Here is a 15086-nt window from a genome sequence, read left to right on the forward strand (position 1 = left end):
TTCAAATAGCAGCAGCTGAGAGGTACATTCAGAGGATATTGATTATTGTGAATGGTTGCAATCTCTTAAAGAGCATTGTGGCAATCTAGTACCATGTAAAATTTGATATATATACCCAAAAATTAAAGAACATCCCCCCTTGATTGGTTAAAATTGCCCACTTATGGTATTAGGGGCCACTTCAACTGAAGTGAGCATGCTGGAAACAATATGTTTGATTGAAACTAGAGAGACATGTGGCACGGGTATACTCAGACCTGACGAGCTGGGAAATCTATCTCACTGCTGTTGTACTGATATCATTATCTTGTTCAGCCCTAGACTACCAATAGCATGCATCAGTGAGAGAGCTGTGATTTTTTTTTTCTATCTAAGTTGTTTGTTTTTCTCTTTTTATGAACTGATGCAAGATTTTTCTTATCATTTCAAAAGTAGGAGTTTTGAGCACTCTCATTTATAAAGATACTAATCTCATCTCCAGAACTGTTTAACATACCTTTTGAATAAACATGTGTATTCATCATTGGTCTCTGTTTAAATCCCTTTATAATTAAGAATGCTTTCAAGCCCTATTTATATGCAGATGGGGAAAGGAGGAAGGAAGTGTTATGCATGTCTGTTCTGCTGCCGGTGGTTCTGTAAGTTCCTTTTTGCTCATGGTAATCTGGAATGTACTTGCGTTGTGAGGAGGCCTCGTGTCTGTCTCCCTCTGACATAAGCATAACTTACTTACAACCACCTACAGAGCATGTTGGCAGAGTTGCCCAGCATGTGGTGCCTCTCTGCCTTGAGGTTATTTCAAGTTTTGTTTAAAATTTACAAGAGGCGAGAGGTGAGGAGAATGTCTCACATGTGATCTACCATTTGTTTTAAAGCCAGTTCAGCTGTCGTTAGCCAAACAAGAAATCTGCATCATCGAATGTAAAATGCGAATGTTTGCTGTATGTATCTTTAGTGAGCTGCTGGCACACTGCGCTTCACTGCTGGTTGAATTTGTCTAGGTTTTAATTTATCCCTGCCTGAATTTCTGCCCTTTCCTCAATTAGATTGGAGGTAAATGGAATTTCCCACAATAATCCAACTACTACTGGATTTTAAGGCAATTTTTTTTCTCCTCTTATTATGGTGGCCAGGATGTACAGTAAGCAGGACATTTTACAAGTGAAAAATCTGCTTGTCAGTGCTGTCTGGTGGTCAAACTATGTAAACCCATTTCAGCATTTCTGTACTTTACCCAATCGGTCACCCAATGTCGGTAATAGACGTTTCTGCAACCCACAGCTTTGTTGAAACTTTCTATGAAATTTTCTCTTTCATGTTGTAACAATGCTGTACTTGTGATCTGGTTAGGTTTAGGCACAAAAATCACTATGTTAGAGTTAGTAAAGGATCATTGTTTGGCTTTAAATACCTGTTTTAATTGCCACAAACACAGCTGGCAATGTCCTGAGGTCTCTTTCAAAATATCGAGTTGTGTAATGCTTACAACTATTGAAACACAGTCTCGAACTGTCACTGACTGTACAGCCTTCTCGCCAGTGTGTCAACCTCCAACCCACTCACATCTCGATACAACAGTCAGATATGACACATATTCTAGAAATGTCGATATGGTATGTAGCCTATGACACGTACAATTGTGAATGTATCAGTGATTTGCAGAAAAATGTTAACTGCCAACATATGTTTCTGGTGACTGGGCTGCTGTCCTGCAATTTCTTGTTATCAGTACATACATAGAGACATCAATTCAGTCAGCCAACTCCTGGAATTTATTAAAATGTAACTTTATAATATATATAGCATCAATGTTTGATGTGAAGGCTCTGATCCCATCACTCCCCCAAAAGTAAAACTTCAGCACAGCACTAGGGAGCGACAATACTAACTCCCCTTCTAGAAGAAAGTAGACTTAGAACCTACAGGTTGATGCTGGGGTGCGGGTCTGGCTTTTGAAATGCTAATAACAGCAGCAGTAGCAGCCACTGACAGCGTACCATTCAGGTGAACAGTGTGGCAGCAGGCAGGCAACTAAAGAGTGAGCAGAGTACTGATGGCTGAACTTCACACTGTTTTTGATGTATCATGCACTGAGAAGACTGTGAGTATAGTGTTGGACTTGAGTTGGGCAGCCTGAACCAGCTCGCAGGCTTCACTTCATTAAGCTTGTATTGGCCAATGTATCAGTCTAGCTGTGGTGCTTTAACCTTACGCACCAGATGGTTTGTTCCACAAGACCAAGTGAGATATCCTCTCTAGAAACTGTTTGGAAAAGTTCGGGCCCTTTCAAATAATACTTGGCAGGTGATTGGATGAACCATCTGCCTATCACAGGCAGACTTCAACCAGTCAGGTCAACGAACCACGAAGGAGAGCACTGCCACCAGTAGAGCCAGTGGGTAAATCAAGCTGTTACTGAGCACAAACATCTTTTACATGGAGAAAAAGCATCAATGCCGTTCCTTGTCGTCATTCAATGAGCTCTTCTTTCCAGTTCTGATATTACTGATTCTATAGCAGCATCTAACCTCATGAGGAGCCACTATTGTTGTTTTCAAACAAACAGTCTCTGGCTGGCTGTCACACCTACATCATGACTGTAGCTTCCAGTAGTTTCTCATAGAGCAAGGATTAGATCAACCACTGTGGTTTGGCGACAAGCACATACAGTAGCTTGAAGCCTGGCAGGATGGATTCTTGATTCATGAATCGAGCTGGTAGTGCTTGCAGTGTTATAATACATTTAAAAATTCCACCTCATAATGTCTTTCCCTGGATGATTGAAAGACCTTGCTGTACTGTAGACAGTTGTTATTGGAACTACTTTTTAACAAAGAAATAGTCCCTATGAAACTGTGGACAGCATGAGTGGAAGACCACAGGAGACACATATTAAAATATATTTGTTTTCTTTCTTTTTTTTCTTGTTTGTTTGTTTTTTGTGTGTAATTTATCTGAACCCACCCCATTAAAATGTGGCGGGTTTGATCATACAAATGACCTTGACTCATTCCGTCTCTTTGTCTTTGGCACCATTTCTATCACTGCTGCGTTTTGAAATACTTCAAAGTGATCTAAAAATATCTTACTTACCTGGAGGAAACCGGGAAATAGCCTGGAGAGGCTTTTAGCACCTAATGCTTTGTTGTCATAGTTAAACTACAAAAAAAAAAAAACTACTACATTATGCATTCAAGCAATTATGCCTGGTCTTAACAACAAGTCGAGCCAACAAGCATTTTTACACGCAGGCTTTCATTTGAAGACGTACAGTATACAAATTATATGAGGGGTAATCACTGAAAATTGGGCTCATTATCATGAAAGCAATGCATAGGTCCATCTATTTGTTATCCTGAATACTATATTAAACCTCCTTCAACCTCTAATCTGGATGATATTACTGCAATTTACTTTTAAATGATGCTGGAGGGCTGGTTTCTGAATGATATCAGTCCATCTGATGTCACCATTCACATGCAAATGATGAGCCAATGAAAGACACTGTTCTTCCTAGTAGGAAATCAGCCCCCCACCCCCACCCTCACACACAAACACAGACACACACTCCATACACCAACTATTATTACCTAAAGAAAGAGCACAGATGATTTTGGCCTTAGGCAGCCGGCACATAGATGAAACAGAGGCAACTGATCGCCCCAGTGACACCAGTAAAGACTGTTTTATAAGTAATGGCAGAAGAATGGTAGAAGCAGGGGAGGAATTTGATAGGGCAGAGTGGATAAGTGGGCACCAGCTACTAGCCTGAGGTTCAGAAATGTGTTTATCTGGCTCAGCACAGGGTGCTTCGGGATGTAACTGTGTGTGAATGTGTGTCTGGTTCAGTGTGTGCAAGCTTCTGTTTGTGTTATTCATTTGTTAAACCCTAACTAGAAAGTTGAGAGAGGAGGTTTGGGAAGCATGTGTGACCAAACACTAGATGTAGCCTTACATTATACTCAATAGTTTTCCTCCCTTAAATAAGATTGTTTTATGTCTACTGTGTATATTTTAAACACAGAAGCAAGCCAAGATTTTTGGACTTCATCAATGATCTTTTTAATAGCCATTAACACCACAAAGGTCCTAATGAATCTGTGTTTATCTGCAGGGTGCAGGACCTGAGGGAGCTGGGGGAGCTGTCTCCTCACTGGGACAACTTAAGAAAAGAGGTGATGACACGATATGGAGGAATCATCAACTCCTACCAGGAGACTCTGGCTGAACTGGACAAGATTACTGGTACGACTGCACCCACTACTCACCCTTACATTCATAGCTGTATCAACAAATGCTCTCATGCACATGTGTACAAAGGTGTTTTTTTAAGAAAAAGTTTACAAAAGTGTGCAAATCCAAGCACCTTAAATAATGGGGGCTGGACAGAAGCACTAGTGACACTAGATAATGCTCCCTTGCACACTTATCACCTCCAAACCATTGAATGGAAGTAATATATGTTCATAGGAGCATTATCTAACGCGCAGACTCTGTGTTTGTATTGTACAAAGGTGTTTTGCTCCGAATCACGCAAACACACTTGGTTATGAAATTGGAGATGTTTGGTGTGTGGGAGTCATTGTTCAGATATGATTCTGGTCCAGCAGATGAAAATCCTTTTGTTCTCTTCTTATCATGGTTTGTCCTTGAATGTTCAGAAAAACCTGTTTGTTTTTTTATTTCTCCAAAGGATTGAGAGTCAACACATTGTTGTACTGTGAACAAGAGGAAGTAGAGGCTAAGGTGTGCAGATGTCACTGCATACCTTATCAATCAACTCACTCTCTTTTCAGTAGTAAAATTCTGTCTAAAAAATGAATGTTTGTAGTGGTTAACGTAGTCTCTTACTGTATGTGTCGTCCATAAATACAGAGGGTTATACAGGGGTAATTAGGAGTGAGTTAGGTCTGTAATCTGGGCTGACTTGCCCCTGTGTTGATTCTGTTGTAACCCGATCAAACTGCTGTGGCAGCCCCTAATCTGTTAGGTTAAGCCTGAAAAGAGAACTTTAAGTTGAAAGATGGATTCTGGGTGATTTCAGTCAATAGCAAGCTTAGCGAGAGGTACGTTCATTTATCTACTTTCTGTCAAAGAGTTTCCATAGCAACACAGGTTTCATCAGGGGCAATTGAAATGTGTGTGCCCATGTGCTCTTCTGCATTTTGTGAAGTTAACCGTTTGTAGAGCACACAAAAACTGACAGAAAATCTCAAAAACACGAGTCTTGCATCTCATTTACAAATATTCAGTGTTCTACTTGGTATGCAGATATTTTTTGCACACTTTCTGCAGATGTTTTACATAATAACATTAATCAACTCAGTTAGCTCTAATGTGAACACAGAAAGTAATTAGGCTGTTTCTCTTTTGCCTCTGACATTGAACAAGGAAACATCGGACGTGTGATTAAACCGCAGAATGCCACTGATGAGCGGGTGTTTGAGATGTTTTTAGATATGTAGGTGATGTTTTTGTTGTGTTTATTTATCACTCACTACATACCAACAGTGCACATATTATGTTTACACTAGGCATTGTCCTTGTACTGGCACAAAGACACAAATTCCTTTTACTGCTCCAAACAACAGATGTTAGGTGCTTGCATTACTGTACTGTGATTATCTGCTGTTGTCCTCAACTTAACTCATTAAATTGTTACTAATGAAAATCTTAGCAGGAACAACAAAACAGACAAGCTCATATACTGATCGACCACTCTGAATTTGTTCCTTTTCCTCTCTACAATCTCTTCCAATGCATATATTAACTCGCTGTGAACATAGGAACATTATGGCTACTGATTAATTTTACTCTGATTTACTCTCATCCCTATAATGAGATATTTGTCTCTGCTGCTTTTTGCTTTGCACAGCTGATAAGAGATGATGGTGCTAAGCCTCTGCACTGCCTGCCTGAGCTCTGAGGGAAGGAGTTAAGGACGAGGGGGAAATGGATAATGTGGTCTTGGTCATTATGGTTCCTGACAAGTCCCTTGTGTGGCCCAGATGCTGCAATACATGTAGGAGCCCCTGTCTGACTCACCAATCTAATCCAGCCCTGCATTAACTTAACAGGATGATAGATGCGGCTAAACAAGTCAGGCGGACAGGCTGCTGCAGATTAATTATTGATAAGTAATATCATTAAAACAAAGGTGGAGAATAAAGTTGGAGGTGGTTTGAGTTCGAAGACCAGGAAAGGGAGGTGAGAAGGATCAGGGAAGACGAGGACAAGGATTGGGCAATATCCAGAATTTTAAATCACAATATTGTCCTTTTTAAAAATCGCGATAGGCGATATAGGTGCTGTTTGCTTGGAGGGTCCAGCCAAGCAAACGGCGCTGGGTGATGGACGCTGAGGTGAGACCAAAAATTTGTTGTGTTGCCTCGTTTAGTTAACAACTGGTCACGGCAAAAGCAAAATGTAGTCTCAATCAAATTCCATTGCTGGCCATTTTCTCACGCTTTAAACCCGAAATATTGCCAAATTAGCAAGCTGGAGCTCTTCATGTCTGTATGTTAAAGCGCTGCATGGATGCCCCTACATCACGTTAATTAACCTGTAGTACCCTCACAAATATCATTGCCTCAGCTGCCACAAAGGCGGCCATGCATTTTCATTTCAAAATAAAAGCCCGAAGATGCCGTAACAGCTGTTCAATATTGGGGAAAATATTGCATATGATGGCAGATATATTGCAGTATTTGTTAATATCTAACATCCGAAGCTGTGTCAAAACAGTTGAAACAAAAAAATCACTGTTCTATTAACTGTTATACACAAATAAATAGTTTGTGTCTTCTAAATTTTGAATTATGTTTTCAATGTAGTTCATTTTGCAGGCTTCACGTGGCTCAGAGGATTGCTGTCCTTAAATAGGATTATTTATGCATTTATATAAACTAGAGGCTGGCTCTAATGCATGTATAATTTAAGGTCGAACCTGAATCAGAGGGATTTTCATTAGCAAAAGAAGAATCAGTGGTCTGTACACATTTCAGGGGTCGGATGCAGGTTTTTCCTTATTTTGCTGTTATTCAATTTTGTTTCATAAGGACAATAAAGCTGGAGAAACTGCAGGTAGTAGAATAAGATTAAGAGGAAGAGAAGCAGTCCGTTGGGAGGATGAGACAGCGTCCCCATGTTCAGGTTCAGCACCCGCACTGATTCCATTTTATCCATTTTTAATGATGAGCTGACCTCAGCAAACACTTCAAATGCTCTAATAACTGTATTCCATTCATAAATTAATCATCCCCGCTTTCATTGTTTACCAGCCGGCGAATTAAAGGCACAGGCGTAATCCTGTTAGCGTGGTGTTTGTTGGACCTCCAATACTGCCGGCACTTCTCTGCACAAAACTGTCAGTCACTCTTAAACTCCACTTATGGGATAACTACAGCTTAAGGCCCAGAGCTTCGTATTGTAGATTAAGGCTCATATCTTACTTCCTCTCTTTAGTATCTGTATTAGAACAGTAGTCTCTGCAGTATGCTACCTCCAGGAAGCATGTTCAGCTGTGGTGTGCACAGATATTTTGCAGGTTACTACAGTAAACATCCAAACATATTCAAAGAAAAGAAAGGCCCTTAAAAATAATTACTGAAGACAATTTAGATGTTGGTAAAAGGACATTGTGCTTTTAAACATGACTCACTGGCTGCTCACACACAGCATGTGTCCAATCCTCCTCTATGTCTACAACATATCTAACTGTGAATTGATTAAAAAGCCTGCTGTGTTCTTTGTGCCACAGGACCATGAAGATGAAAACCCTCTACATAGTTAAACAGACCTGCACTGATCTGACAGACCTCACTTACAAACCACTGTTTTTCCGGTGCTGGTTGCTGTAGTTTGTGATCTTGTTTTTTTCCTCTCCGCTTTTCCTCAGGCACCCAGGCAGAAATTTCTAAAAGCATAGGATATTGGTTACTCAACTTCTGAAGGATTTAAAGGACTAGATAAAAGTGACTTAGAGCAAAGAAATGACAGGAAAAATTAAAAGAAGATATAGTGGGCGGATGTTGGTCAGGCCTGCTGGCAACCAGCCTTTCTGTCACATAGCCAGCCCACCTGGGCAAACAGATGGGGATCTGATATGACTAATTCATCTAACCTACAACGGTCACTAGCTCGATTAGCCTGGTCCCCAGAGCTCTACAGCCAACTGTGGAAGCCCACTGAGCAGCGTTGACAGCCTGACCATTGACTTCAATGTTAACCTTTGGAAACAGCTCCTCCTTCTCCTAGCACATAAATGTGTTGATGTACACTGAAGACACTAGTTTAATTCTAACTGGGTGAATACATTTACACAGTTTACGTCACACTAGAGGTCTGGCACTATGGATGGAAATGTAGGTCTGCAGATTGAAAAATCTTAACAGTTGGATGGATTATATCATTTTAAACATTCATTGTCACCAGCAGATGAAGACTACTGACTTGGCCTGACAATGGTGTTTCTGGTTTTTAAATTTTCACATATTTGGTGGACTGCTGTGAAATACGCAACGGATATTTGAGTTCCCTAACAGGACCCAAATTTAGCACCAGACAGCAGCCAAATGCTGGTAAAAATATGCAAGTGGCTGGGAAATGTCCTTTACTTCCCAGCCAGAAAAACAAAAGTGATATATTGAGTGGCTGGTAAAATTTGAACATTCACTTGTCATTCGGCCATTGGACAATAAAGTAAATTTTTTACCCTGTCTCTAGAAGACACATTTTAACAACTTTGTGACCCTCTCATTTTATCTAGCGCCATCATCACACTCTGATTCCAGGCCAGATACATGCAAAATTAATGACATTCCCTTCAGTCTCAACTGTACTTTGTGTTTAATGGTAATTAGCAAATACTAACATGCTCAACTAAGATGGTGGACCTAGTTAATATTACCTATTAAACATCAACATGTCACTGTGAGCATGTTAGCATGCTGATATTAGCATTTAGCTCACAGCACATTGTGCCTAGGTAGAGCGTCATGGAGCCAGTGGCGTGCCTGGAAACCGTTGAGCAAACGGTTAAGCAATGTTAAGGAAATGATCACATCTCTTGCCCTCTGGGACCTCTCATAGGGCACATGTCTTGGCTAGTTGACATCATATGTGCTAATGGTACAAAGGTATACTTAGTACTGTATGAATTATTGAACATCTTAATGTTTCTCTGGTGCTTATAATGAGTGCATTGACTAAGAAAATGATTTACGAAAATGGAAAACAAATGTGTGCTGTGGTTTTCATTGAGTTTGCAGCTGCAATCTGTGTGCATTTGTCTGGTTTCTAAGGCAGCAGCTCATTAGGCAGTCAGCTCCTGGTCTGTGCCTGGTACTGAACCTCCAGACGCTCAGATTGTATATTCAGTGGTTAGAAATGGCATCTGTTTACATTTGCACTTTTATAAGCAGTAGCAAATCTGTTACCACCTTAGGAAGATGACATGATTGATCTCCAGTGCTTGAAAATAATAAGCCACATCACTGTCAAAAGTGTTATCTATTTTTCAGCAGCTTCAGGATCATATCGGTAATGGAGTTGCAGTTGTTTTCATGTTTAGCCAATTGCCAAAATGTTTAAATCTGTGGAAGGTTAAAGGTTTTCTCACCTAGGCGATACATGAAAATAACCCTTCTGCAGCACTGAAGCTTTGATTGGTGCAAACCGGTCTGTTGCGTCAAGCCTAATTAAGAACAGGACGTAAAAGAGTGTTTGCTGCTCTGTTTTTAGCTCTTCTCCAACACCTGAGTTCATCTGAGTTACAACACAAATCAGATGGAAGATATGGAAGGTGTAGATACTGATTTTGTCTTTTTGACATTATGGTTAACATACATTGTGAGCTTTGGTGCAGGGAACATACTCTGCTTTATGTTGCCATACCAACCCAATTTCCAGAATGAATGTTAACTAAGTATGTTTCTGCAAAACCACAGATAAGTTAAAACTTAACATTTGTTTATGTTGCGACATTTCTTTAGGTTCCATTTTCTATTTCTCTCTTGTCACAACGCTGTGCTTGTGCTCTGCTTAGGTTTAGGCACAAAAACCACAAAATTAGGGTTAGGGAAACATCCTCACACACAAACACCATTTGTCGCCACAAACACAGCTGGAAATTGTCTTGTTCTCCTTTAAAATAACCAGTGGCTCTCTTACACAGTGGTGCCTCATCAAAAATGTCCAGTGGTTTCCTACTTACAAATGCCAAAAACACAGACTCAAACTGCGGTAATGCTAATTGATATATCTCTCCTCATGAAAGTTTTTATTCATCAGGTTTTTCCTGTTGAGAAAGCTTCATTACCTCTGGTCCCATCGGCAAAGGAATGTCATGATGTGTTTCCCACATCAGCAAAAGCATGTTGTCTGAGGAAGAAAAAAAAGAAAGAGGAAAAAAACTGGGTGGATATTATGATAAGCCAGATGACAGAAGACCATTGCCAACAAAAGATTGTCAACAGACAATTCAAGGAAAAGACGTCACACTTATGGCAACAGTGGTGTGTGTCAAATGATCACAGCACAGCTGACAACACATCACAAAAGATAATGTCAAAAACAATGAAAAGGAAATCTTGCCGACCACAATTGTGTTACAAAAAGATAGAAAAACATTATTAAAGTGCCACAGAATGAAAAGACTTATGTAAGCCTTTACTAGATAGCTATTAAACATGTCTGATAGGCCTAATAAATTAGTTAGTTATAAGAATAGTTCACTTATAATGAAAATGTATAGATCCACACACGCACGTTTTAATATTTACTTCACCTCCATGAAACAAATTTACATTTGTTACATTACAATTTGGATTAATGAATTACATCAACATGTTCCTCATACATCATCCTCCTCTGTGACCTCTACATGCAAGCTGGAAAACATGAAAGTTGCACTCGAGCAGTTTTTCACAGGTTTTGTAACTCAAGCTTAACACTTTAGATAGAAAATTCAAAGTCGGGTGTCTTAAAAGAGTATTTAATTAAAAGTTTTCAATGCCAGACTTGATTATGAAACTTTGTGATATGAGAATTTTTGTTCCCCTGTTTGGTCTGTTCTGAATAGCTTCCTTTTTCTAGTGACTTACCTCCGCTGGCAAACATCACAACACTTCTAAATTGCCTCTGTTACGTGATTGTTCTTGAAAGCCTAGCCTCATTTCAAAGAGGCCCATCAACCCTATTTACATATTTGAGATTGGAGCAGCCAACATGGAGTGTCAGTTTGTGATTTTGAGCTTAACTATAAGCTACAAACAAAGAGTATCGGATGGCAGAAAATTTTAATTGGACATTCTGAGCAAAGTAGCGACTGCAAAGGGCATAAAATCCTGTGCTTAAAGGATTACATCGCACATTAGAAGATGTCATAAGCACCTGATTGAAAAAAAATGGAGATAATTGTTGCGCTCTTATTGATACATTATCAGTCTGATATGAGTAGATGAGTCTAATCTGCATGGGCATTTAAAAGTGGAATGGTTCGGAGGTTTAACATCATTTTAATCATAAGCCAGTGCCAAAGAATAACTTATTTGTTTAGTATTTTAAGTTGTGTTTGTGTAATGTGTGATATTGTTTGTTACAATTATGCTTTCTTTGGGAAAATTTTGATTTATTAACCTGAAACTTACTGTAACTTACTAACTGTACTGTCATTTGTTTATTATAGTCTAAAACCATAGTCATTAAGCGACCACTCAGTGGAGACAAAATAAAATAGTGATACATTCTTTGTCACCATTTTACTTTGAATATTGTGATGTCAAGTTGTGAATACCCCACATCCTTACAATGCATAATTGAATCTGCACTGCAATCTCTAATTTAAATGGATTTTAATTTGTCATACAAGTCATTCAGTTGCACAAGGCTTTTTCTTTCATTGGAAAATCAAAGAGAACATTTGAACATCAATCCAATTTATAGTCTTATCTTTCCTTATCTGTTCCTGCGTCCTACTCTTCATAAGCACATAAACAAGGTGATTAGGAGAATAGTCATATAAAGCAGTCATGTTGTTAAGTGTATAGGTGTTGCAGACGTTGAGGCCTTTCGTTAACACAATGGTCTTCATTGTGATGTTTTTATCTTCGAAACTTCCATCCAGTATGTTTTTGACAATATGACTTATACTTGTTGTGGGTTTTTTTTCCAGGTCGTTCATTCAAGCCAAGCTGCTGCAAAGCCCAGAAATCTCTGGAGTTCATCCCAATAAACTTGCACACCCAGAGGATGAGGGTGACGTGCCCCAGAAAAACAGGTATTACACTCTTTTTAGACCTATTATTACATCTCACACAAACCAAGTAGCAGTAGCTGCTTTTTTTGGCTATTCTGGGAAAAGTGGAAACTAGTTGCAAACACAGCATTGACATGCTGTCAATTTGATATGGTGAAACAGTTGCTTCATGCAGTTACTAAATAACATTATCAGATGTGAGTCCAGTATTTACTCTCGTTTTACTCTGGGGGAAATATCTGGCTCTTTAGCTGCCAAATGTTCCACTACATTGATCACTTAGTTGCTAACTTTGTCTGCCATTTGAGGCTGAACAGGGCATGTATAGTGGGTTTTTTAGAGTCTTTTTGTGAAACCGACCGCCTGCTAAGGCTGAAAATGACACTATGGGAGCAAATTGTGAGGGAGACAGCTGAACAATGAGCTGAGTCGTACTATGAAACTCCATAATGGGAAACAGCAGATTGAGGTGTTAATTCTCTATAGATTTATCACTACATGCGTTTTCTTTCACATTGTCGTTTCATACATTGTTAAAATATAACATGTCATATATAATATATATATATATAAAAATAATTAAAGCTATTAAAGTTGATTAAAGCCACTTTAAAATGTAGAAACCTGCTCATAAGAAACATGGTTCAAAAGTTTTTTGACCTGAAACTTCTGGACAGAAAAAGCAGCTATTTTAGACAGGTGGTTTCATATGACACAGATTCCCACAAGCTGCTGCGGTTGTCACCTACTGTTGTCTTTCTATGCCTGACTTCTCCATCTGTCAGAGACACTCAGAGGGTTCAGACAGGGTGGTTCTAGGTCATCACCCAGGCTGAAAGGTGAGAATTAACTTGGCCTGAGAAAGATAGACAAAACACTAATTAAGCCCTTTGCGTATCTCCGGAGAGGAAGACGAGCCTGTCTCCTCCACCGCTGCTCTCTAGCTGGCAGGGTCTGTTATTGCCCTGGAACTGTCTCAGTCTATTAAGGCGACTAACTGCTGCCTCACTATCTGTGAGTGGGCTCCGTTTCAACTATACACTCGATGATTGATGAAAACTTGAAGAGAAACAAACCTTGACATAAACTGAGTTTTTTTTCAGTGAAGACATCAGGAATGACAGTTAAAATAAGTAAAATCAAGTCATCATACAACCCTGCAACTATCTTGCACTGGCAGAGAAAGGGGGGTGGGGCAATCAAGATGAAACGAGCCTTAGAGGAGTTTGTCAATTGATTGATAGACACGGTAATAATTACCCTCTGTGGGCCCAATTCACACCTTGACTGAGTTCCAGGCAGTGGTGCTTTAGCTGATCTGTCTGTGTGTGAACACTGCACATTGTAAACTAAAGTAGGACCTGCAGGATACACACAGCTCCCATCGGCTTCATGATGTTAATTAAGAAATCTGGTGCATAAATCAATGGTGCATGGTGTTTTAAGGAAAAGACATTAAGAGCAGAATTTTTAAATATCTTACAGATTTTTTTCAAAATGTTTTTTTTCTATATTAATTAGGAACACGGGGGGCATTCAGGTGACATAGTGGTTGAGACACATTTCATACCACAGCTGCATGTAATTTCCCCCTCTCTCTCCAGACCATGTGGGGCCTTTTCATACACATGTAGTATATGCAGTATATCTATACCTACAGGGTGACCAGATGTCCCACTTTAAGCAGCACATATCAAGATGATGTCTTACACTTTTGAAATGCTTTGCTACACTTTTTCTGGCTTTCATCCAATGCCTGTGAAGAGAAATCAGGGAAGACCGTAATCACAGGTTGGTTTTGTTTTATGAAAATCAAACTGCACAGACTTGGGTAAAAGTCCAGTTTAACCTGGCACAGTCTTTGCTGCCAACACTACGCCCAAAGGGATTAAGGCAGAATATGACAGAAACAAAACTGGTAGCAGCAGCTGAAATAACATTTTGAATTTAACACGGTGCTCCCACTCATACAGGTCAGCAGACTGTGGTAGTAAGTTAGGACTTGTCATTTTGCCACACTTGGAGATTGCATTGGACAAAACTTAAGACTACCTCTAACCATTGGTAACCTGTCCAACATTGTCCCACACAAACATCATCTTGTTGGAATCTGGTCACTCAAATGTTACTGTGAAATTTGCTGAATGGTTTTGCTCCAACAAGAATGTTGTTCAAAATGACCATTCAGTCTGAATATCTGCCCACCTTCTGGTGTAATTTACTGTAATAACCTCGTTTGTTAGTGAATTACTATTATGTTGCACATTTTGTTCGATTTAAAAAGGAAAATTCATTGAATAAATGATTGCAGCCAGTCACGCTCAGGAAACACTGCAACTTGCTCCTTAATGGAGTCGAGTCTCAGTTTCCAACTGTGGTCAATTGCTCTATTGTTCCATTTGATTTTCTGAAGTGATGCATTTCATTGAGCTTGGGTATACAATCCAGTCGACAATGCTAAACCATTCATTTTCATTTTGTCTATTTATCATCCAGCAAGAAGAGGAAACCGAGAGGAGAAAAAAAACACTTTGAGCTCAAACGGTATTCATTTGTTTTGCTGTGAATGGCTTTCTTCTGTCTCCAAAATGACAACTGCAAAATATTTCCTGCCTAAAAAGCTCAGCTTGGCAAAGCTGAATTGAAAGAATTGTTCAGCACTCATTTGGGTCATGTAAAAGGATGCTTTGTCTTTGTTAAACAGGATTGTGGAGTGGGTTAAGTATGAATTGTAACCACTCATCCTGACTACCACAACTAGAGTCCTGTTTTAGAAAGCACCTGTCCTCTCACTACTTAAACAGCTTGTTCGGCTGTGGATTTACTGAGA

The 15086-nt window shown here is 39.5% G+C and overlaps 1 protein-coding gene across 7 annotated transcripts in view; it reads left to right on the forward strand.

The window, feature by feature from the left end:
- inpp4b (inositol polyphosphate-4-phosphatase type II B) overlaps positions 1-15086 on the forward strand; it is a 238217-nt gene that overhangs the window by 183840 nt on the left and 39291 nt on the right. For all 7 annotated transcript variants that reach the window (XM_084374031.1, XM_084374028.1, XM_084374032.1 and 4 more), the window contains 2 exons: positions 4115-4245; positions 12173-12277. In XM_084374031.1, the coding sequence (XP_084230157.1) occupies positions 4115-4245; positions 12173-12277 (236 nt within the window). The remainder of the gene's footprint in view (positions 1-4114; positions 4246-12172; positions 12278-15086) is intronic.

This window comes from Pagrus pagrus, assembly GCF_965226575.1.
Source record: "Pagrus pagrus genome assembly, chromosome: 2".
Taxonomy (NCBI): domain Eukaryota; kingdom Metazoa; phylum Chordata; class Actinopteri; order Spariformes; family Sparidae; genus Pagrus; species Pagrus pagrus.